This window comes from Sturnus vulgaris, chromosome Z (assembly GCF_052056855.1).
Source record: "Sturnus vulgaris isolate bStuVul1 chromosome Z, bStuVul1.hap1, whole genome shotgun sequence".
In the NCBI taxonomy this organism is placed as follows: Eukaryota; Metazoa; Chordata; class Aves; order Passeriformes; family Sturnidae; genus Sturnus; species Sturnus vulgaris.
The window spans coordinates 54435404-54462222 of NC_142283.1; the positions used below are offsets into that span (position 1 = coordinate 54435404).

Here is a 26819-nt window from a genome sequence, read left to right on the forward strand (position 1 = left end):
TGGAAGTATTCAGAAACTAACAGGTGCAGGGTGTTTAATGTAATGGTTTTCTTAGGACCAAAATGTGCTTGCTTGCTTACCTCACTGCAACATCTATTACCATTGTGAGAAAAAAATATGTACACTACCTTTTTACTGTTTTGCACTTAACAGCACACTATATGTGGTTTATTTTCAACAAACTAAATAATCAGTCACCGCGATCCAGATTATTTATCTACTTTGCTGCATAGCAGCAGAAGACTGAAAATTCACTTTGAGAAAAACAAGGGGAATTGCTATCAGTAAAGTACAATTACCATTCAAAAACTGTCAAGCATATCAGGACAGACACAGTACTGCACAGTGAAATAGCTTCTATTTCAGTTATTAGTATTCTATTTAGACATCCTATTAATAATGTGTTTTATGCACTTGCTCAGGCTTAATACAGTCTCAAATTACGGCCCTGCACAGCACCCATTTCTTAATCTATCACAGGCAGAACTTCAAGAATTACCTGAGCAATCATTCTTACCAAGGGTTCACTTACCAGACTGTCTGTTGAAGGCACTGGGAGGCTGCTGCTGTTGAATGCCAGGCAGGGTTCTCTTGCCCTGGACAGCAAGCTGGAGGTTTTCTGGTAAGGGCTGACCCCTAGCCAGCATTTTGTAAGCTAGAATCTGAGCCCGCAGCTGATGCAGCTGTGCAGGGCTGAAAGGGGAAGGCCCTCTGTTAGGCTGATTCATAACTTGTGGGTCTCCTGCTATAATGGGTCCTGGCTGACTGGGAGTCATCTGAGGTGGTGTTGGACCTCCTCCAGATATTGGACTGGACACATGCTCTGGTGCTCCTAGTGGAGATGGATGTGGAGACATATAACCTAGAACAGGTAGAAGAATCATAAACTTACCACTCTGCTAGTCAAACCTGAATTTCATCCAATTTTTTAACAGTACACAAACTATAAAAGTGTCTCTCTCAGGTCAGGATAGCTGTAGCATTTTCTGCAAAGACAAAAGTGCAATCCAAAGTCCCCTGGGATACCAAGATAGCCTCAGGAGCTCTTCTTTGAGAAGAACTACAGTTATTTAGTCCAATAATTCCTACACATAACAGTTATCTGCATATTTGGAGTAAGACAAACTAAAACATGAAACACTATACAGAAGCCTGAGGATATTGTGTTGCTTACTAGAACTATGTAAAAATGTTTCTTTGTGGAACACATGCAGTGAAGTCTGCCTAGTTCATAGCTTAATTGTCTAAGTTTATTTTGAGGAACACACATCAAGGAATATCCATTCACTTCTACAGGCCCTCTTTGCCAACACTCACTAATATACAGAAGTAGAAATAAATGGCATTCACTTTCTATACCATTACTCTTTAATTTATACAGATTAAAGGTTTGAGTCAGAGAAAGTATCTTCAATACCTTTTGCCATCTGGGAGCTCAATAACTTGAAACATCAACTGCAAGCACAAGAATCACCCTCTGAAGAAGTTGCTGAAGACTACGTCAAGAGCAATCACAGTTCTGAAATGAACAGTGCTTGTATCTTTTTACATCACTTGAAAATGCAGTGGTTTTAATTCTGAACATTAATTACACCTACTAAATATTTTCTTCAGCTTCCCAAAGCACAACAGACAGCTAGTTTTTTGGGGATTTTGTCCACCAAGAGTGAAAAAGAGCTAACAATATTTACTCAGTTCACTCTGGTACTGTGGAACACAAATAATCTTCTCACAAGTTGGAGAAGTCAAAAAAAAAATTGTAAAAATCTAAAAATCTTCTGGTTCATTTGCATATTCCACATTCATAAGCCACGGATCCTAACTCCAAAGATCACGGCGTAGTGCATGATTCTGTGACATCCAATTCTTTGTCACTTTAAAATGAAACTACATCAATTTCATCTATATGTGGTACAGATCACAGAGGAAATTCTGCTCTCAGCTTCACTGTTCTTACTGACTCTTCAGTAAAGGCAACATAGGCAAAACCTCAAAGTACTCTCCAACTCTTCTGGGACGACAGCAGCTCTAAGTCACGAGAACTTAAGCAAATGAAGAGATCAGAGTGCCAAAGAACCGAAATTTGTGCTAAACTTAAATAAAGGTTGTAAACAAATGAGAGAGAAGAAAAAAGGATTTCAGTTCTCCTCTAAACAGGAAAATGAGATAGAAGTACAATGGGAAAAAGGGGATTTGTGATAGGAAAAGACCAGACAAGACAGAAATAGACCAAGTTCAAACTAAAGATGATGACAGGAAAGGAAGATGATTTTGGCAAGAACAAGAGAAGCTACACAGTTCAAGAGAAAAATGAGGGGAGAAGTTCAAAGAAAAGGAAGAAAGAGACGTTAAAAAGTTAGAACTACTTGAGCTATATACTAGTTCAATATAAAAACTGTCAATACATCCCTTGTCAGTGAAAAAGGTATGACAAGTAACTCAAGTTTACTCCATTTACCCATCTTCTTCCACTAACTTACTTTTACCTTTTTACTATTTTAAGAGAGGAGGGGAACCTACAAATACCTCTTGCTGAGCATACTGCTTAAAAAAACACCCATCATACCACAACAAAACAAAAAATACGCAATTGCATTAGTGGTTTATACTATGAAATGAGGTTTATTGCAATGTTTATCCACTGTTACGTTTCTAAATCTCAGGATTTACTTTAAATGGCATGTAACTGGAATTACATTGTTTTCTGAACTGCGTTTGAAAAAACGGTTTCTGTCCCTCCTCAAGTTATACTGTCCAATTTATAAAATCCATAACGACTGACAGATTTCAGATCCAAGATCTTGAAATACTTCTGGACTACAAAAGTTTAGAGTGGTCTAACATGCTGAGTATTTGTTTTCAGTCCTGATAGTTCAAGCTGCAAAGTCTGTGACTAAGTTTTGCAGATGAGTTTTCAGAAGCAGACATTTTTGATATTTCCATTTATATATTTAATTTTATTTATATATATATTATATATGTTTAAATATATATCCATATATATATTTATTTATGCTTACACTTTCTCCCCCCAAGTCCTCTGCAGTAGCATTCTTAACAATGGAAAAACTGTGCTTGACAAGAGGAAGAATGAAAACAAAACTCCCATAAAGTCATGAAAGAACAAAATCCTTCCAAACTTCTCGTAGTGGTCTTAAAATGTGGTATTTACACAATGTAAATTTTGTGACACTATATGAAAATTTTCCTTTAAAGTCTGAAAACCTTAATATGATGACAGTGACAAAAGATATAGTCAAAAGACTGTCCTAATAACGTATTTATATTACTTGTTTTTTTCCTAGGTTATTACACATACAACACAGACAAGCATGCACACAAGAAGATCCTCTAAAATTGAGTTTAACCACCATAAAAGGAAAATAGTAACCTACAGCTCTGAACAACAGAGAAAATAGAAGTTAACCACTACCAGGAAAGGGAGGCCAAACAACCCTGTCTATAATATAAAACCGTGGTAATTTCTAAGCTTTATTAAGTTTCTCCAGATCTTGTTTAAGTTCTGAAAACCTGGAATGACAGTGAGTGATTCCTAATCACTCTCATGCTGAATTTCCTTTCCCTTAAGTCCCATTAGAATTTCATTTACAAAGTTTGTAAACATTACTTCTCTGCTTTTACTGTTTATCTTTGAGGAGAGTCTTGTCTATCTTTTCCGTAATTCTTCAATGGGTCATAGAAGAAGCTGCAGCGGAAACCCTTCTCAAGTTTTCCTAACTGTATGTCTAATCAGAAACATATTTAATCCCACTTGGTACCAACTTGCTCAGCAAAAATACAACACCGCACACTGTAAACAAGGTATTTTCCTTACAGTATTAACATTGGAAGAAATCCTAGTTCTAACACTTCTCTAAGTATTATTGGAGGGAAGTGTGTACACAAAGTTTCTGCTTTAATTGCTCTTTGTTTAACTTCAATTAACAGAAACAATAACATCTTTCTTTTCTGTTTTAAAGCTCAAAAATCAGATCACTTTTTCCTCCAATTTTAATGCCATAATGAAACGGAAAAAAATGAATAAAAAAACCTAGTAATGATACAGAAAGAATCAAAGTTTTAGTGGTCCAAACACTGGAACGCTCAACAGAGGTTTTGAACTGCCACTAAAATTTAATAAGTCTTAAACAATGAAAGTGTTTGAGGAACATATGGGTCACTTCTTTATGCTAAAACCAACAGCAAAGGTATATTTCTACTCAAGAATGCGACTGTAAGAAAATGTTTGGATTTAGAAGATATAGACAAGATTGAAGAAATATAGCTGTTTAACTCATTGAACTGTCACTTCAATCATCAATTGAAGTTAGTTTAAAATACAAAGAAAAGGAATCAAGCACATCTCCACAGCACACAGTACAAAAGCACAGTGTCTTGGAACACAGTGGACAATATGTCCACGTCAGATTGAGGCTACAAACTTTCCTAATGCAAGCAATATATAAAATTTCCTTCTCAGTAGTGCGGCCAGGGTTAACACCAGTTCTTGTGAAACTGAACAAAGAAGAAAGAGAGGTCACATGTGTGCAAGTAATTTAAAACTAGGACTGCAGAAATAAAATTGTCGAGAGGTCTTACACTGGCAGGCAGATGAATAAGGTGGCAGGTCTTTTCTCATCTTTAAAAGTCTGAAAGAATTCAGAAAAGGAAGTGCAACTAATTTAAGAACAGTAGGGACAATGAACATTGCCTGTGAAGTAGCAGTACATTAGTGAATTCTAGAACTTAAAAAATGGTATGTCTTTTTAAGTTCAACGAATACTGCATGATCAATAAAAATTAATACAGATCAAGTCCCAGAATCCTAAATTCCTTCAGCTTTATGTTTCCACTTACGAACATCAAAAAATGACAGCCAAACAATTCAAATTGGCCTGCATTTCACTGCTGTATCACAGTAACTTCATTTACTTTTTAAAAATCCCAGCAAAATACATGAATTGTTTATTTCAGTCAATTTATATATTCTTATGAAATCTTTATAATAGAAATATTTTATTTTATAGAAGTATTTGGCTTGTCTTTCCAATTTCTCCCCAATCCCCTTCAAGAGTTAATTCTAACCATGATTTTAAATCTGTTGGATAACTATTTAAGGGCTTAACAATTTACAGTAAATTTCATACTCCTCATATAAATACTGCAGAATTTACCATAGTTCATTCACAGAGCCGGAAGACAGTTTCTAACCAAATTAAAAATCAGTAACGTGTAGTAAGCTATGAAGTTGGAGCAATGTATTTTCTATTTATTTAACCTATTAGCATCAAAACAAAGGTATTAAGACTAAACAGGGACATCATTGTACACAAATTCAAGAAAAGAGAATCTGTCACCAAAACTCGCCACGAATGCTACCCCTTCTCCAATTTAGTAGTAAGACTGGAAGGAGCAACTGCTGGGGAGAAAGGTACCAACTCATAGTATTCCCCCCCATAAATTAATGTCAGACTTCTGAAAATCATCCTACTGCAGTATGCAATAAAAATGTGATGATCTGTCTGAGCTAGTAAAACATTCTTTCTGCATGACGTGCATCTCACTGAGCACCAATGAAAAAATAAACCCAGAAACTAAACAATAAAGTTGTATGCCTTAAGTTAGTAATTACTGTTGGTTAAAAAAAATCTCCGAACAGTAACTGCCATTCAACCCGTGAACAGGCACTTAAGTAAAATGACACAGTTCTTGTACATTTAGCTTTCAAATGTTTCTGACTTGCTCATCATTTATTTCACCTCAGAAAAGGACAGTTATTTATTTCTTAACATAGGCTGTAAGAATCATTACTTCTAAAATTCTGCATCAACTTGTTCATTTACAACTGTATGCTTGATTTACATAACCATATCTACAACTGCATGTGCAGTTGCCAATTTACTTCTAATTGATCACCCACATTTATAAGCATGTATTTTATTAAAAAATCTTGCTATTGTACTTAGATACAACTTTTTGCAAGACTTTCTTCTTTTACAAAATTACTAAAACGAACTAAAAAGACTGCTATTGGAACATGGGACATATAAATGAAATCTCATTTTGTGATCACTTCCCATTGTAAACTGCACATAGAAAGACTACAGCTTATGGATTCATCACAACTGTTCCATGCAGATTTCTAAGAACTGAAGCATTTTATGAAGGCTATCCACCTTGTCAGTGTCACAGAATTTAAGGACATTGCTTCCTACTCTAGCTTACCAGTCTTCTCAGAATCTTGGAGCCTGTGAACAAGCAGATTTCTGTCAATAAGGGAACACTACAGCTACAATAGTCTACCTAACTTTTCCAAAACGGACCAAGAACTCTTAACCTCTAAACAAACTTCTCCCTTTGGTCAATGAACAGATGAGAAACACGTCCAGTGCTGACTTAGCTTTTGTATGACACAAAACATACCACAAATACTACTTGTGTAGTCTTTGTTCCAAAGGTTAATTATCTTCATTAAGTAAGATACAGTTCTTTCACACATTCTGAATTCAAATAATTTTGCAGGTAAATTTGCAAGTACCAAAATATAGAGCTTTTTTTTTTCCTTTAAGGCTCCATCTATTACAATCCTTTTATTGTCTGAGAATGTGCAGACTGATCAAGTATTCTTTTAATTATCTCAGAATTAAAAAGATAAATTAAGAAATAGAACTTAACATTCCCCAGGATAAAACAAACATACTCTTCTCAGCAGTATAGACTGCTTTTTATGATACAGTTTCTACTACTACGCAGCAAACTATTTTGCTCCTAGACATGCATTGTTGTTGGCTGCGCTAAAATCTATGCTAGAAAAATAAGCACATTCTTCTCAGATTCTGATCAGTCTTATTTATTATGCACTGCAAAACCTCTGTGCTGTATGTAATTTTTATCTGTACTGACTGCAAACTTTTTTCCAGATCACAAATACCTCAAACAGCACTGAACCAAAACAGATTTCTAAAAGACTAGAAAAACCCATAATTGGATGATCGTCTAGTTACAGTTCAGTTTATAATCTCTCATTTAATTACCTTAACATATTTGATGCAGATTATATTGATTTTACTTAGTGATATCTTTGTCGTAAATCACAGTATCATACAGTAATAAGACAAGGAATTTTTATAACTCTGCCAGGCAGACAAGGTTGTGTCTATCACCATGCTGCTGGCTTTAACAATGCACAGAAGCCCCATATATGGGCTAAGACAGTTTTTCCTGACAACTGTACAAATACTGTATCATCACACTTGTTGACATTTTAATGAAGCAACTAAGCTTATGATCTCCACAAAAAAAAGACAGACTTGTTTGACTAGTATATAAAAATATATAATAGTATTGTATTTACACAATATAGAATAGTAAATTTATCAGAATAAAGGCTGACCTTACTCAATAAGAAGGACTTGGACAAGCTTAAGAAGTGTGACTAGGTTAACTTCATGAGGTTAAATAAGTCCAAGTGCAACATTCTGCACAATGGTTGAGGCAAAACCCAGAATAAATACATGAAGGCATGAAGGGGTTGAGAGCAGCCCTGACAAGAAGGGCTTGGGGATACAGGTGGAAAAGAAGCTTGACGTGATGTGTTATAGAAAGCCAAACGTGTGCTGGGTTGCGTCCAGAGCAGTGAGGGCAGCAGGGCAGGGAGGGGATTCTGCCCCTCTGCTCTGCTGAGACCCCACGTGCAGGGCTGCATCCAGCTCTGGGCTCCCAGCACAGGAACGACATGGAACGGAGAGGATCCAGAGGAGGCCACAAAGATGATCAAAGAGATGGACCAGCTCTCCTGTGAGGATAGGCTGTTCCCCCTGAAAGAGGGATGGTTCAAGGGCGACCTTATTGTGGCCCTTCAATACTTGATGGAGACTTGAAAGAAAGCTGGAAAGAGACTTTTTAAAAGGACTGCAGACACAGGACACGGCGGAATGGTTTTATACAATAAATTCAGACTAGACGTAAGGAAGACTTTTTTTTTATGAGGGTGGTGAAACTCTGGCCAGGTTGCTCAGAACACTGCGTAGATGCCCCATCCCTGGAAACATTCACAGTCAGTTTCAATGGGGCGCTGAACAACTCTGAGCAACAATAGGGCTCTGATTCAGTTGAAATGTTCACTGCAAAAGGGTTGGATGGAATGACTTTTAAAGGTCCTCATCCAACCCAAACTATAGTATGTTTCTATGATTCCGTGATTTTTCCAGAAAACTATTCTTGATGGTCTGAGTTATAGACAACATCACAAAGAATTAAAAGATAAGACAATTTTAATTTTACCTATAACAATATTTACTGGTGCATGGCCATTCTCCCCAAGCTTACAAATTAATGGGCAAATTTAGGACAATCCATTTCCTGGCGTTTTGGACTTATTCAGCTACTTTCCCTCAAATGCCCCCAAAAAGTATTAATTAGTGCATAGTCTACTTCAACTTGAGGACTACAAACAATAAGCAATGTAAAAACCAGACCTTGAACTAGTGAGGTGTTTCTATTTGACACTTATTTTGTTAAAAACTGTACACAACTGTGTAATGTAAGCTCAAGTATCAGACATCTACAAGGAAGTGAACCATATAGTAAGTCTTGGTTTCTACCATACCCAACCGAGGATTTTGTCAGGACTTCAAGAGTTACCAGGTATCTTTCCATGGATTCTCTGAGAAGTCACACTGTCCTTTTGCCACAAATGTAGGCATGGGTAAACCTTCTTTTATCACACTGTGTATTTCCACAAAATTTGTAAAAACACAAGTCTCCTACCCTCTCTAATGGAAAATCAGACAGAAAACATCCAATAGGCTGACAGGCTATTAAGGAACCTGGTTTTCTACCCTGAAACTCCACACTAAAGGCCAAAACTTACAAGTCTACTAGATGGGACTTTGCCCAGCACGTATCAGAACAGCATCAAGTGCCATCACCACTTTTTTGTGGAAAAGACAGCTGTGTAAGTACAAAAAAATGGAGAAAAAGAGACAATGAAAGCTAAAACAGTCCTCTCTATAATGTAAAAAAAAAGTACCTGGAATATTAAAAAATCTGGGGATTTTTGGACCACTTCTTTTAAAAGCCTGCTTCACGTCAGAACTCTAGTAATCCCTGCTGACCTTGTAACAGTTGCTGGCATACACAAAAAAGAGAGTAGGAATCTGTAGTCTCAAGCCTTACAAAGTTGCTACTAATACAATCAATCATCTTTTTATAGTGCAAATTACCTGGAAATCTGACCTAAGGCAGCACAGAAAAGAAAACAACTCAGAAGCTATTTGTATTTGAAGCATTTGCAACCGATGCTCCTATATTTTCAACACAGTTTAGACTAAATGCTCTGGTCATTTCATCCTATGCAGAAGTGTCCCCTAAATGCAAAGACAAGCAAAATTTGTCTCTCAGATGATCATGCCTACATTTTGTTGAAATCAACAAAAGAGAAAGTTTTACCTGATGAAGAACTTGTGTCTGCAAAGTCAGTTCTATTTTACTTAATCGATATTGAAAGGTTTAATGGAAAAACATTACTTTCTAATTATCCAGGTCCCAGACTGGATTCAGCTGGCAAGTTAGAGGCTAGAGTTTCAGTTGCACACCACTGAAAAGCACGAAGAAGTTCAGGACCACCTTCTAATTGAACTGTACAGAGTGTGTCACACCAAGAGCTTAATATCATTTGGTATTATTCAAGTGTGTAAAACGTTGTAAAATAATTAAGTATGCAACACAGCAAGCTTTAGCTGCTGTTGAACTTATTAGTATCAGCAGGTGTTTCCAGTTAAATCTCCAAAATATCAAGGTGCTCACAAAATGCATGTCTTTTTATGTTCCAACCTACAGGACACAAAGAAGGTATGTACCAATGTATTAAAAAGAGTTTATATCTTCTGGCATAAAAAACATTGGCAAGAACTTTGATGGGCATTTGATGATAATAAATCATATTAAAATGCTTTCTATTTACAGTAGTCACATAAGATAAGAAGCAAGTTGGTGGGTTTTTTCTTTAGAGATGCAAACTGAAATCTGGAACAGACTTGCCCCTGCCACAGACTTGAACCTTTGTTTTTTTCCCAATACATGCCTAATGGATACTCTAGAAAGCAAAGGGATTCAGTTTTTTGCCTTTCCCTGTTCAGCTTTTCCAAACAAAGCTGCAAGGAAGTAACTGGCAATCTGTTACACGGAACTATAGATTCTCTGTGGAACAAGAGGCACCAAAATCATAGAGCATGCAAAGTATGAATAAACCTTGGCTATGCTGGTCCATTGGACTCTGAGGTGGACCCATTCCTGGATGAGGAGGTCGCATACTCTTCATGGAGCCACAATGAACATCTTCAACCATTCCTTTTTCATGCAAGCCATCAATAGACTGTAAAAACAAAATAAGTATTTAGAAAGAGCATAGCACATAAATCTACTATAAAAATATGAAAGAATAGCTCAAAATCTAAACAAATAGATGAAGAGGAAAATCTTCTTTCAGCAGGCATTCAAAATTAAAAAAAAGGAACCACTGCCCTGAAATTACACATTTAGGGAAGCATAGAACACTACGAGACTACTTGTCCCCCCTTTCTTTTTAGCCTTTTTTTTCCTTACGAACTGTTTGGCAATGGCAGGGAGGCGAACTGTCGAAATACAAAGACATAACCTGTACTGCCGCCATATTACAAAACAGTGTGATATGTTAGTTACACACTAACTTGCCAAAGTAGAGTCTGTGACTTAACCAGAGCTATTTTTAGCCAACTTTGCCCTTTCAGTCATTGCTCCACTGGAATGTCCCAAACATTGTTTCTCTTCAAAAGAAAGGGTGACTTTGCAGGAGGTAAGCTCTTCTTTGCTGACAAAAACAAGGATAGGCAGTCAAGGAAGGGAAAACACTACTTGTGCTCCCTACAGCTCCTGTCACCTCATACGCTCTTTAAAAACTACAGTTCCCATGATACTTCAACACAGAACAGCTCCAAGTGCTCTCTCTAGAGAGTGAAAAAAAGAACGCTTAGAGTCTGAGAAACATGCTGAAGGCATTCTGGCCACTGAAAACAGCTCCATAACAGAAAGTGAAGGACTCTGAAACCGAAAATACGGGAAAAGTAACATTGGAAGAAACATGTCCTAAGAAACAATGAAGTTTCCCGTGAAAGCAAAACTTAGATCCCTAAGTATGGAAGGGATTGAGCTAACTAAGTTCCAATTTAGAGCTCTGTAAGGCTTTTTATTAGGAGGGAAGAGACTGGCATCACTTACTTAGCCTCCCTCTACAGAAATACGTGGCTCTGCCTCGCTCTAACACACGCATCCATGCACACTAAATGCTGCTCCTGCAAATCCTACTGTGAAAAGAGACCTCGTGGTCTGCTTTATCTAAATGTACATCTATTTACCGAGAATTCTTTTTTAAAGGAGATTTAAGATAACTTGTGGAAAATGTAGGGAGTTAATTAAATGAGTGTGCAAGAACCTACATCAGCTCACAGAAAAGTGTCACGTTTCTTATTTTTCAGTAATTTGTTGCATATAACTCAATTTCAAGAGAACTAAACAAAAGTCATCCTTTCTACAAAAGAAAAAATAATTCTAAATTTCAATTCATAAACCCTTCATATAAAATTTATACTTTCCATTGCAATCAGCAGATTTGACTGAAAACAACTTTAAACACACAGAATTTGCTCACAGAATTTGTTGTTCAGCATTTTTTAAGGATTTCACTATAATTTTTCCTTATCAGAATTTTGGGTTAAAAGGAGGAAAGTTATAGAAAAGGAAAATAAAATGGATTTTTCATGTTTCATCGAATCATTTAATTGTCATGACAGTATAAAAATATTTGTGAAAAGAAATTATATCAGAAAAATACACACTACTCAAGCTATTTTTGATTACAAGAACTTGGGATACGGAGTAAAAATGTAGACACAGATGACGGATACTAAAAATAGTTCTACTTTGCTAACCAAGTAATTCCCAGTGCCTTTTTCTGAGGCATGAAGATCCTTTCCTCTCTCTTCGCCCCTTCTTACAAAGATAGCCAACACAGAAGAGAACACTCGCTTCACATTCATGTCTGCAGGAGCTGAGTACTACAGGAACCAGAGCACCTATAAAGCTGGACGCATTCTTATTTTGTCATGGTATGTGCTGGTATCTTTATGGCTGCCAAGAGGAGGAGACTTGCTGGTAACTTGATCTGATTTCCAGAACTGAAGACTCTAGCTGTAGATTTGTGGAATACGTAACTGCAGGGATAGGTTTCACTGCACTAATAGGTGGCAACCACAAAACCTCTGGGAACACAAACAGCTCGGATGGGAATAAAAAGCACATTGCATGCGTACATCAGAAGTACCAGCACAAAGAGAGTGGAGAAGGGACTTGTCAGTTAAAAAAGAGCAGCAGAGAAGAGAAAAGCAAGTATGTGGCCTTTGATAGAGGGAATTTTAAAGAAAATCAAACAGGAACAGAGAGGTAGTGACATGACCATACAAGAAAATTTAATTCAAGGCATGCTTCTGTGGATAGAATGGATCAAAAGAACAGATTTTTGTAAAAAAAGTTTTATTAAAAAAACAAACACATACACAAAAACAACTGTAGCAAACTGAAATGCTTCAAGTCTAATGGAAGGGAGACTAAATACATAGCAAGAAAGGAGTTTGCATTTGTGTATTTTCTAAACTTATGCGCTGAAAAAACTGAAAACTAAATTCATTAGAACTCATAAATCAGCTTTTTACTAGTAAAAATACAAAAGAGGAAGATGGCATAAACTTCTGTGAAGCCAAAATTAGTTTTACTGATTATGGAATTGTTAACATATGCAGAGACTGGTACTTCCAAGAATGTATTTCATCTAAAAGCATGTCTACTGGTTATGAAAAAATGTATACAGTAGGGAAGGCAATTCAGCAGAGGACAACAGTGGCCTACAAGAACTGAGGAATAGTTATTCTTGGTAACTTTTCTGAATCACTGTACAGTTACAGAGCTAAAGGATAATTCTATATCCATGGAATAGGTTAAAAATTACAGAGGGTATCTTACACACTACATAATTTCTGCAAATTCTTCAGTCCTCTATAAATTATTAAAGCTATCTTCCACAAAGACATTGTTGGGATAAGTAGCCTGTATCACCAATAAAGCAGTACTATCACACTGGGGTACTTTTTTTATTTTAGTCTTCTAATATGTCAGAAGGAAAACAGGAAGTTGAGACATGTTCAACTTCAAGCAGAAATTACAATTTTAATTGATCCCTGTAAGTAAGGAAAAAAAGCACTGAATAGGCCAAATAAACAGCACTTCTAGAAACAGAATGAGGGATGAGCTTCAACTGTAGGCTATCACATGCCTATAGACTTGGCAGACTAACAGACTTACATAATGTCTAATGCATAAGGAACATTTTGCCTACAGTGCTTTTACTCTGAATTTAGCAACTAAGGTCTTCTCACAGATACATCACAGTTTGACCTATTTTCAGGTAAACCGTGACATTACAGTGTCTGGAGTTTGTTTTGTTTTAATCCATCTTCTCAAAAAAAAAAATCAAACAAAAAACCACTCCAGCCTTAAAATCAAAGACTGAGTACTAGACCAGTTTTCTTGTAGACTATACATCCTCTAAAACAACGGAATTACACAGACTGAACAGCAGTGTGTTGCCATGTAACTGCCACATAACTGCACAGCATAACTGACATGCATCCCTGATGGACAACCAGTCTGACTGTGGTTTTGGCAGCAGGAAACTGGCCACCAATTCCATTCATCTCTAAAAACATCACTAAATCACCATTTTACATAAGTTCTCTCTTGATTTTTCAAGGTTGGCAATATTTCCATTCTTTTTTTAGTAACATAGACATAAGCAACAAAAGTAATGCAGGGAACATGCCTGCTGATGTTGCGTGCTGTTACTTCTAGGACCACAACAGAACAGCTTTGATTCTCAGAATTGTCTAATGAGCATAGATTTGATACCCAATAATATCTCTATTGGAAAACCATTTGCCTTCTGTTTTAATGGAACATCTAAGTGAACAACTAACATATTTAATAAAAAACACTGTATTTCTTAAGAATACATGACATCACTGTTATTGTTCCACTGTCAGCAATCATTTACACTACACCCCATTACAAATTCACAAAAGAAGTGACTATGCATCAGGTTGCCATTAAATGGAAAAGAAACCAAGAGCTCGTAGTACTCCATCCATCCCTAAAGTGAGCACCATGCAAATTAACAAGCTACAATGTTGTCATAACCGGAAGTTTAGCAGTTAAAATCATGTGGTCCAGCTAGCACCTGTGAAGATACAGAAGGCTGTATCATAGCATCATAGAACGACTTAGGATAGAGGGAACCTCAAAGATCATCCAAATCCTTGCAGTGGCAGTCTCTAGACCAGGTTGCTTAGAGTCCCATCCAAACTTGCCTTGAATACTTCCAGGGACGGAAGATGGACAGCTACTGTAGGCAACCTGTTCTAATGCCTCACTACCCTCCAAAGAAAGAATTTCTTCCTAGTATCTAATCTAAACCTCCTGTATTTTGGTTGAAAACTATTCCCCCTTATCCTGTCACCACAGCCCTTGTAAAAAATCTCTCTACACCTCTCTTGCAGAATCCCTTCAGGTACTGGAAGACTGCAATGAGGTCATTTCAAAGCCTTCTCTTCTCCAAGCTGAACAAACCCAATTCTCTCAGCCCTCCCTAACAGGAGAGGTGCTCCATCCCTCTGATCATCTTGGTGGCCTCCTCTGGACAGCTCCAACAGTTCCATGTCCTTCCTGTGCTGGGACCCCAGAGCTGGATGCAGCCCTGCACGTGGGGTCTCAGCAGAGCAGAGGGGCAGAATTCCCTCCCTCCCCTGCTGCCCACACTGCTCTGGACGCACCACAGGACACGTTTGGCTCTCTGGGTCATGTCTAACCTCTCATCCACCACCACCCCCAAGTCCTTCTCAGCCAGGCTGCTCTGATCTGTTCACCACAGCCTGGGCTGAGACCAGGAGCTGCCCCAACCCAGGTTCAGCATTTTGCACTTGGCCTTATTAAAACACCGACTCACTTCTCACGTCCAGGTCTCTCTGGATGGCATCCCATCCTTCAGATGTATCTGTACCACTCAGGTTGGAGTCATCTGTAAACTTGCTCAGTCCCTTTGCCTGTGTCATTAATGAAGACATTAAATAACACTGGTTCCAAAATAGACCCCTGAGGTGGCCACCCCAAGCGACCACTTGGCACTGGTGCCCATCAGGACTCTGAGCCATTGACCACTACCTTGCAGATGTGACTGTCCAACCACTTTCTCATCCATCTAACTCATCAAAACCATCTCTTTCCAGTCTGAGAGGAGAGTGTTGTGGGGGACTGCACCAAAGGCTTTATCAATTCAGACTAAAACCATGTAATCTCGTTCTGCCTCCAGAGAAGCTTCTATGTGGATGCAGAAGGAAAGTAAGATTAGGCAAGGAAGGTAGCAATGCTTTCTTTTAACATCTTCCAGCTTGCAAGAATTTTTTCTCACAAGACTCTCTGAGACTGTTATGGTTTGTCCATTTAGCAGTGCCCCAATAGACTTCTTAAGTATTCCTCCTTAAACATAGTTGTGATGCATCCAAAATACACTTCAGTAGAATTTGGGTCTGAATTTTCCTGGAAATTTGGTTGACAGTCCTTAAGAAACTAGCAAGAAATGCAGTTAATTTGTCAAAACTGCATTATGCAAATTAATAGTAAATTTTCTTGTGGAAAGGTCTTCCGGTTACTAAGTGAATACACAATCTTTAGTTTTCACATTAACAGTTCTTAAGTAAACACACTTTAGGAATTATGATTTATTAATGTAAATTTGTTTTAGCTATTGATTGATCCTTTGGATTTTTTAAAATGTTTTGCATTATATTATCATTTGTAACAGTCAAACATCTAACACAGAATAAAGTTGTTTAACTTAAGCATGTGAATTTTAGAAGAAAGAACTACATGCCACTGCATAGATGGATACCCCACAAAGCAATTGAGCAACTGGGACACTTTTGGTGCAATCCCCCATTTTTTACTGCATTTCATTAAAAAAAATAGTGTTATGATATATAATGCCTTGAAAGTCAACAGATTTTATATAACACTAAGCAGAAAAGAAAATGTTTATTTGGTCCAGCTTCAAGTGGCTCACCGGTTTTTTAATCACACTGAACAACACTCAAATAATATTTGCAAAATAATCTAGAGGCACCGTTCAACAGCATTTCTCAGACCCGTCAAACAGTTATCCCAATATACTATTTCTGGAATTGCACAGAAAAGCAGACCCAAAACCTCATCTAGAACAAAAATTAAATAAGATTTTATTTCATTTTTTTTCTTTCTTTCACTTGTATCAGCTCAACAGACTAATTTTCTAGCTTAATCATACACATATGAAGACATGCTGGAACCTCTGAAAGTGGAAACCTAAAAGAAAACAGCAATGCTGTTGCTACTAAAATAAAGATTTCTGAAATTATAGTCTATTCCATTATCAGAATCAAGGTATAGAAAAGGGGAGAGTAATTTACTATAACTATACTGAATGATAATCTTCGAATTGGCTATCCAATTCTCTTTGTGGCACACTTTTCAAAATATTTCAAGGCCACCTCAATGGGAGAATTTCTACTCTGGCTCACAGAACCTTGTGAGATGCTCTCTATAGTCTGAAAGAATGCTGTGGGATGATATTTGTTGGTTTGTTTCTAATTATAACACAGGATTAACTGCCTGATACAACAGGATATATCAATTAAAACATAATGTGTGAAGCATTTGGTCATTTTATGGAAAATTCCTGCTGCCACCTTCTTCTTCTAGAGGTGCAAGAAAAATCGAAAGGAATGAAGGACCTTAGAACCCTGGCTATGAAATCTGGTAACAGAGTTCTGAAAAGCTGAGTGGTAACTGACCCCACAAACAAAAGAATGCCAACTGCAAATGTCTAATCTGGCTAACAACTAAATCAGACACCTCAAGATTCAAGTGCAAAGGTTATAGTTACTGCACATACTGATCTCTCAGAGATTACAACAGGTCAGTACAAGTGGAAAGCTGGATCACAGCCTCCTTCACTTCAGCTAATGTCTGTGTCATCAAAAATTTTTTAGTTCTTCATGTAAAAGATGGTAATGTCATGTCCCTACTGACAAGATATTGTTTTAATGAATGAAACTGATCCATACGTGAGAGTGTCAAAATGAGGATGTGATTTCAAGAGGAAAATTAAAACATGTTTCTATTACTTTAAAAGAGTTTTTTATTGTCATTTTTTCTTTATGTGCATATAACAATTCCAACTGGAATCAACAATAGCTGCCAAAACATTTTCAGGATCTTGGCTCTGTAAGCTGCTACTACATATTTCTGAGTAGAATCAGTGCAACCAAAATTATTCTGCGTTCTAAATCTCTGGTATACAACCAAACAAAAATGACAATACATAAAGAGACTGTTCTCACAAAGGAATTTCCACACAGGCAAGTATTTCCTCAAAGCAAAAAACATAACTGATAGTCTAAGCATACATACAATTTTAAGTGTACAACAATAACCACTGAAGTGCAATTATTGACATGTTCTACATGACATAGTTTTATATTCCTTTGTAAGACAGAGTCCTTATAAAGTAACTTGAAAGCCACGTTTTTCAACCACATTATCAATATGGAAGAGTAAACAAATTAGTAATACATATCCTTTAAGGCAGATTAAGTTTGCTTTTTTTTTTTAAGAGAAAGAACAATTTCATGCAAAATTAAAAACCACCCCAGAAAAAAAGCACATGCTACGTTGAAACAGACAAGAAGAATCAAAACCAGAAAAAAAATGGTTAAAATGGTGTGCCTTAAAGTTTTAACACTATTGTTCATTTTTTTCTCCCTAATAGCATCTATCTTACTGAAAAATGCAGTTTACAAATGAACATTTCCAAATTACTAACTATACTTCAAAGTAGTCTACTAAGAATAAGGAAGCTGTGTTTAATCTGATACACAAATAATCTTTACTAATAAAGAAAGTAAGAGTGTAGTTGAAGTTTTGCAGGTGATGTGTAAGAGGGGTTAAGCAGGTCTAAACATAGTTTAAGTAGCTCTTTTCAACAGTGGAGAAACTCTAGGGAAAAAAGGTTCACTTGTAATAAACTATTACCTTATGCATTTGATGTATGCCTTCTTGTGGATAATCTGTAGGCCCCATTGTCGGCATTGGATGTGAGACACTGGGCGGACCAGGACTTGGCCCCATGATGCTGTGAACGGAGCCAGGAGACGGCCCTGGTCCTGGACTAGGTCCCAGAATCGGTCCAGGTGAAGGTCCTGGCCCAGGAGAAGGACCAGGATGAGGCATGGCGCCAGGGTCTGTAGGCGTGGACATCTATTTTCTGTCTCCTTTTCAATTAGCAGAATAGCTCTAATAACAAAAACAAAACAAAACAAAAACAAAACCACAATTTCTATGTGACATTAGGGGCATGGAAAAAATTTAATAAAATCTACTGGCAGTTGTTACACACACACACACACACACACATACACAAACATATATAAATACACACGTAAGCTGTCAACAGCAGAAAATGTTTACACAATCCTTAATGTTGCCTGTTAGTTTGATCATCCTTTTAAAAGCTCACTAGAAAGATAAGGACTCTGATAATTCCATCTATTTCTGGACATTTGTATGGTACTCACAGAACAAAGCAGCTGGTGTGCTATGAGAAACATCTATCAGAAACAACAGTTGAACTGAGTTGCTATCACCAGATGTGTCATGTGGGCCAAGCACAGCATAGTAGTACTAAAAGCAGGAAAGAGAGCTGGGCATCTCTACATATTAAACTTTCCCTAAAGAGCTGTGACTAGCCCGAAATTTGTACTTGTAAAATTCATGGTAATACAGTGAAACAAGAATTAAAAGGATTTTTTTCATTAACCCAAGAGCACTGAGACATATATGGAGCGACTAGCCTGCCCTGGAGTGACTGACTGGGCACGGGCGGAGCCAGTAATGACAGTGACAGGTTGGAACACAGCCTAACTGCCCTCAAACATCCCTTGCTAAGGCAAACAGCTCTAGTGTGGAACCAGGGACTGCAGCAAGCAGGCCTGGAGCCAGGGGAATCACAGGAGAGTGGTGACACCCACCTGGAACCAGCAGCTTGCTCTAGAGCAGCTGATTGAGAGTGAGTGTAGCCAGCAAGGATGGGGGCTGCTCCCACTCTCTCAAATGGGGTCTTAGTGAACTTGACCAGGGCACACTGGCAACTGGGAGCTGCCATTTGTGAGCAGCCAACAGAGGCAGTGAACAGACCCAGCAGTTGGAGAAGAAGGGCATAATCTTATGTCCATAATCGTATACTCCCTCAGGTATGGTTTTGACACACTACAGAGCTCATTTCCCCTGAAGTCACTGCATCAGCCACGTCAGAAGCCTCCAGCCAGCTAGACTATGCAATGGTAGATACAGCTCTTCAGGACTCAGGCTCCCAGGAGTGCCTAATGCCTCTCCCTAAGGCTGGGGCTGACCATCACTCCTCACAGATGTGTTATTTTAAGTGAGCTGTTGCCAGTTAAGGAGCCATGGGTGAAGTGAATAGCTTGTGCAGTACTTGTGAGAATGAACGAGAGATTGACAGGCTATTCTCAAAGAGCCTCAGAAGTCTCAAACCTCAAACTGAAGAAAAGATGCAGTTAGACTCAGAACCGTACCAAGCTGTAAGGCAAAGGTCTCCTGAACACAATCACTGGAAGCTGGTCACTGGCCACGCTAGGCAGAACACTCTTCTTCTTGAAAACTTGAAGATGACAAATAGGACTGGTGCCATTTACAAGAAGTAAAACCATGGAATGGGCAGGACAGTCAACTGATGAGGTGACAAAGACAAAGGCCCTTCTGGGATGGGGGAACCTGTGCCTATGGTTCACCACCCCACCACAAAGAACTTCTTCCTAACAACTAATCTAAATATACCTTCCTAAGTATAAAACCACTGCTCCTTGTCCCACCACTGTGTGCCCATACAAAAAGTCCCTCTCCCCCATTTTTATAAGGCCGCTTCAGGTAGTCAAAGGCCACAATGGGGTCTCCCTGAAATATCCTCTTATCCATGCTGAAAGGCTGACAGAGCAGGGGTTTTCTTCACAGGAGAGGTGCTCTATCTAACGCTCTTCAACTTCAAGGCCATCTTCTGGACCCACTCCAACAAGTCTTACTTGTGCTGAGAACCCCACATCTAGACACAGCACTCCAGGTAGGGTCTCATGAGAGAAGAGTAGAGGGGAAGAACCACCTCCCTCACTCTGTGGGCCACATTTCTTTTGATGCAACACAGGATACACAACAGCTGGCTTTCTGGGCTGGAAGTGCAAGTTGCTGGCTTCCCTTCTCAAAAGAACTGAATGAAGGACTGGAAAGGATACTAAGTTTGCAGATGACACAAAAGTGAGAGGAGCTGTTGACTCACTCAAAGGCAAAGAGACCCTACAGAGAAACTTAGAAAAATTGGAAGACTGGACAATCATCAACCATATGAAGTTTAACAAAGACAAATGCCAAATTCTGCACCTGGGATGGGGCAACTCTGGACGTACAGACAGACTGGGGAATGAGATACTGGAAAGCTCTGTCACAGAAAGGGACCTGGAGCTCCTGGTCAAGGGAAGGTCAAACGTTGGTCAACAGTGCCCTGGCAGCCAGGAGGGCCATCTGTGCCCTGGGGCCACCAGGCACAGCATCACCAGCCAGGTACGGGAGGGGACTGTCCCGCTCTGCTCTGAGCTGGGGCAGCCTCACCTGGAGTGCTGGGGACAGTTCTGGGTGCCACCCTGTAAGAAAGATATTAAGCTGGTAGAGAGTGTCCAAAGGAAGGCCACAAAGATGGTGGAAGGCCCAAACCAGAAGCACCAAGAAGCAGCTAAGGTAATTTGGCTTGTTCAGTCTAGAGAAGATAAGACTGAGGGAAGACCTCATTGCAGTCTTCAAACTTCCTCATGAGGTAAAGAGAAGGGAAAGACACTATCACTGTATCTCTTCCCTGTGGGGGACCAGTGACTGGACCTAAGGGAATAACCTGAAGCTCTGTCATGAGAGTTTTAGGTTGGATATCAGGAGAAGGTTCTTAACCCAGAGGGTTGTTGGGCACTGGAATTGGCTCCCCAGGGAAGTGGTCATGCCACCAAGCCTGACAGAGCTCTCTGGTGCATAGTGTGGTTCTTCTGATGTCCTGTGGAGTGACAGGAGTTGGACTCAATGATCCTTTTGGGTGACTTCCAGTTCAGGATATTCTATGATTCTATGACTTGATACTTTGGGATCCTGTTTCCTTGCAAGGTAAAACACAGAGATGCCTATGAAGCTTCTCAGTTCAAAACTGTATAGTCACCAATTAGTCCTGTACAACCCCACAACATGACCACAAAAGGAATTAAGTTATCAAATGTTCACAACTGCAAACACCATAGCTTCATCTAAGAGGCCTTTGTTTTATATGAAGGACAACATACACTTCCACACAACAAATAGTTCAACCATTAAATTGCAAAATCAAAGACTGACACTCTCACAGCTGAGTTGCTATGTGCATTATAAGCAAAATTCAATCCATTTAACAAAGCAGATACCTAGCACCACAACCACTATTCAGAAGAATGTATACAGAACAATAACACAATAAATTACAAAAGTGCTATCAGTATACAGTGTCCTAAAATACCTTATTTCACAAAAGACATCTACCTATACCCATGCATTAATATGTGTATTAAAATCTTCCCCTCTATTCACCAATTCATCCTATTTCAAATTTAACTCACAGTTCTCATAAAAATTAGCTCCAGTTTCAGGTCCATTAGTTACACTGCCTTCACAAATACACTAAACATATCCTATATGCAAATTTGAAAAATTTAAAATTCTTTTGGGTAAGATAGCAAGTGCCCAAACTATGAAAAACAGAGATGAATGTCTGTATCACTTACACCAGACCAAGTCCCTTCATCCCTTTCCTCTGAGCGAAGATACACTCACCCCATCTCACATAACTGGGAATTGTCTTAGACTTGTATTCAGACATTTTGTATGTCAAAGAATAAGAAAAAAAAAAGTAACCTATGAAATTTATAATAGGGAACAAAGTGTTTGAAAATACTACTTAAATGCAACTAATAAATCCTGTCCAAAAACAGTCATGGAAATAAAGAGACAAAGCAATTTTCTCTGGCAACAGTAGTCCACAAGATTTTAAAAAATGCAATTGACCTAAACCAGAACACAGTATAGCCCTCCCCAGTTAAGTACCTCCTCTCAGAACTGATCTGTTAAAAAGTTTATAGTTTAACATGTTTCAAAAATAGCTTAGTTTTTATTTATAAAGTCTGAGATTGCATTAAAAATCCCCCACAGAAATTAGACACCCTACTCGCAGTAAAATTCAGTAAAAGCTAGATTGATTTAGGCCCTTATGAGTCTCATTAAAGTCAAAGCAAAAATCTACAAAAATACAACAGGTCCAACTGTGGCCAAGTTCCATGCAGATAGTATTGGTATTATCTTGACTGAATTCTGGTGCCTGCAATGAAAAAAGCTGTATGAAGCCAATTCCTTGCCAAAAGCCAGTGCTGACCTATTTCTCTGGACTGCTTTTTAATGAGCAGTGCCTGGCAGAATTAAAAAGCAAGGGTGAAGGAGAGGTAAAAAAAAAAAGGAAATGTTTCTAACAAATTACAAGAATATAATAAAATTTAAAAAAAAATACCATCTTACTGTTCCAAACGATAAGACTCTTGACCCTAATTCTTGAACACATTACACGTTGTGTAAATGTTTTTCAAGTGTCCAATCTTACAATTTCCTTGAAACACTAACTGGAATAGTATTATTCACATAACTTCAAATAGGATGGTTTTTTTCCTTGAACTATAATCCCATACCACCTCTCAGATCTATTTACATCAACATGACCAATTCTCTTTTGTGAACAGCCCCAGATGAACTACTGGCAACTGAATTAGTTATGGTGAACACCATGCTTCTTCTTGAGGTCTCACAGAATTTCTCCACCTCTGCTGGACACAACCAGAGCTAAGATATGGAAATTAAAAAGGCATCTATTGTATGTCAGAGTAACTTCAGCCAGATCCAAACACAATGAAGAGCCACAAAACCAAGAGCCAAAGATTAACAGAGACTTAGGACCTCTGCTCAACTATTTCTAGATCAAAAGGTTTAGGACAGTGAATATCTGCACTGTAAACAATTTGAAGTAACATTCTCTAAACATGAATGTTTCCCCATTATCATTTTACATACACCTAGAAAGTTTTGTAGATGTAACTAATTCACTGTACACTGTCTCCATCAGTTTAACGTTTCTATTACACACATTTTGCTATAAATCTGCTACAAATCCAAAGGTAACAAAGGCAGGGATTTTTTTTCGCATGAGGAAGTATTAACAGATTCCAAACAAAAACACAACAGGTAAAAAAACATTTGCATTACTTTGGAATTCAAGACCAGCTGTACACCCAAAAAGATCCAGGGATTACAGACTGCTTTGACAGGGCATACATCAAGTCTAAGAACAGATGGAGGAGTAAGTATTTATAATTCTCCTAGCTAGTTCCCTTCACCATCCAGTATAACTTCTGTCTTTCCTCTCAACCTAAACTGAACCTCAGCCAGGATGTTTTGGCCACATTTTCTGCCTTGGATATAGAGTGGAAAGTAAAGAAACTATACTGCTTAGAGCTGATGAAATCTGGACCCACTCAACAGCCACACAGATACTGCAAAGCTGACTGTAACCTTGTCTTCACAATAGAAATAGTCACAATCTACTTCTCCCCACACATTTCCAACTGCAGTCATGATTCACAGGTGGCTTTGAAAAGATAAACTGTAAACCTGTGATAACTCCTTTAGCCTATAGTGTATCTTCATTATATTACCACAGAAAACATAAAATTATACTGTCAGTGATTTGTATTACTTGCATAATCTGATATGCTTAAAGTAGAAGACCTGATTAGTAATGATAGTTCATCATCACAAAATAACTTCTGATACTTAGAAGCAAAGCAGTGTTTTGTATTGTACAACTTCATAGGACACTCTTCATTACCTTTTATCATGATTTAACTATTTAACTATTGTCATTTGATTAAATGACAGCTCAGTCAATAAATAGGTTTACATGAAACAACAAAAAATCAGTGAGAAGACTCAAATCTTCAACTAACATATACCAGAGTCATTAGTTCATGAAAGAGAAGCCAAATATGCCAACAGCTGAGATTCAGCCTTTGCAGACTCATATATGCCAGTGTAACTTGAAAACCTGCAAGGGAATCTGTAGTTTAAAATATAAACCACAGAACCAGAAACGCTGAACCTTAATTACTTTACCAGACACCTAGGCCAGAAGAAAAAAACCTCAGCAACACTACTCCTGCCGCTTGTCTAGCTCTCTACCAGAAACCGTTGCAGGCATCCCTGCAGAGCTCGCAAAACAGGTGGAATGCTTACACCAGAAACTTCATTGTGCAGTCATGTAGTATAAGAGATAATTTACTCCAGGATGATAGTAAGTACTCATCACCTTGAAATATTCTTGTAGAAATTCTTACGCCTACTGCATAGATGTTTCAGCTTTACACAAAGTTCAACTTTTTTCAACTGCTCTAACAGCCTACCCTCTCAGGAAAAACTAACATCAGCAGCAAAAAATGACTTGTTAACAGCTGGGAGTTGAAAGTACTCCAGACTGTCAAAAGGCATAATTACAAATCAGAGTGCACACAAGTTAGGCTAAGCTATGCTGCCAGCCTACTGTGAAGACACTACAGGACAGACATATGATCCTTTCTGATGCTTTGCTGCAGAAGACAGGAGCCTTCAGGAAAACTGAAGAGCAGATAGTTGCAGTCAAAAGTTTAATTGCCATCAGACAATGTCCAAGATCAATCCCACGTTTGCTACACATGTAGATTCCACCGTAAATTTCAGGCAAAGAAACTGATACAGGATGATGCTGAATAGTCATGGATTAAGTTTTCATACTGTGAACTTTACTACAGGTATTAATCACAGTTATTGAACATTGTCTTCTCATTAGATTCTAAATAAAAAGCCATGGGACCCACAGGCAGAAGGAAAGGAATGCACTGACAGGCCTTGGCTTTACTTAAAACAGGGAAGAAGAGGAGGAAGAAGGGAGAAGATTGTTTTAAATACAAGTTACTACCAATATCAATGAAAATATCTATAAAAACCATATATTTTCTGTAAAACCAGACTTATTTTTAACATTTTCTCCAATGTACCACCACTAAATGATCCACCTGGTTGCTCAAACTCTGAAGTGATAAATAGGAAATATTCTCTGCCAATTGAAGACAAAGAGGAAAACGTTCATGCCTAGTAAGTAATGACTTTACATGTGTAAGCAACAAAGAAAACAATTTTCAGAGTTAGTTTTCTTATTCTACTGTATTTACGAACTATCAAAGCTGTATTTAAGAAAGGTTTATTTCCTTCCCTTATTCACTCTTCTTCATTTTATCTTGGAAATAACATCTTTTCTCTAATGCCAGTTAAAGATTTTCTCAAATGTCAACTTTATGACAAGGGATCTTTATGCCATAATATTGTGCTTACTATTCCACTAGAGAATCAAAAAAACCCCTAAACCTAATCTTAAGTCCAAAAGTATTGGAGGTCCAGAAGACACCTATTACACATGGAGAACTATGTTTGCATGCACATAAATGTAATAGACGTTTTGATGAGCAATTTGCAAAAATGTTCTAAATCATACAAAGAATGAGAAGTTTCCTTCTGAAAGGAAGGAACTTGTAGTTCACAGCAACATTACTCATCAGGACGACAAAAAACAGAGGTAAAGCGCACACATTTTTAAAGTCACTACTGTGCACATTCTGACCTTAGCTTCAAAAGTCCAACAAAAACTGAGAAAAATACATCCGGAGATAGCAATTTCAAACACACCTTTGTCACGAATGTACGTAATATAAGTTTGCCAGCTGAAGGACTTCTTCTCTTGTCAATTTTCAAGCCTCAGGTGTTGGTGAAAGCACTTTTTAAACTTGACAAGAAACGTTCGTAGACTGCTTCAGAAATGAACAAAAGAAAAGATCTAAGGCTGCTTTGAACACACTCTTCTGGCACATGTTCCATGCAACACCACAGAAATACTAGTCTTAAAGCTGAGACATAACTCGTGAGAAAAATAATATTTTTAATTAATATTTAGCCTCACCTCTGGCAAGTCCACATGTGCTGTATGATCCACTCTAAATTTTAAAAGCTTACTATCCATGCAGTCTTTTTGCAGTCTTTTGCTTTCTATTACTGATTATATATATATAAAAACTGCCTTGAGGCGAGCCTATCCTTCTGGCACACTACTTTTTTTCCTTATAATCACAAAAGGACAAAAGAAACAAAGTCAGAGACAGTAATAGGGCAATTAGGTTCCCAAAGAGAAAGTGTGCCCGTATTTGCACAACAATAGTAACTTCCACAGAGGAGACTGCCCCACCCCGAACAAGTAACTAGTATACTACCAAAGGAATTAAATTCTGGGACAGTGTTTATCGTTTGGGTCTTAGGGATTGTTAAAACCACTTAACACTTCAGAAAGTTAAAGGAAAACATGAGAGAATGCAAACGGGACAACGCAGTGTCACAAAATCCCAGATCAATTCTTCATTGAAAGCATGCAGAATACTTAAAAGCCGTAA

General features: G+C 38.0%; 1 protein-coding gene across 2 annotated transcripts in view; it reads right to left on the bottom strand.

The window, feature by feature from the left end:
* Positions 1 to 26819, bottom strand: part of SMARCA2 (SWI/SNF related BAF chromatin remodeling complex subunit ATPase 2) — a 114380-nt gene that overhangs the window by 85107 nt on the left and 2454 nt on the right. For both annotated transcript variants that reach the window (XM_014881000.2, XM_088156229.1), the window contains exons 2-4: positions 18208 to 18468; positions 10252 to 10375; positions 533 to 862 (exon numbers count right to left, since the gene is read on the bottom strand). In XM_014881000.2, the coding sequence (XP_014736486.1) occupies positions 533 to 862; positions 10252 to 10375; positions 18208 to 18432 (679 nt within the window). In that variant the 5' untranslated portion in view covers positions 18433 to 18468. The remainder of the gene's footprint in view (positions 1 to 532; positions 863 to 10251; positions 10376 to 18207; positions 18469 to 26819) is intronic.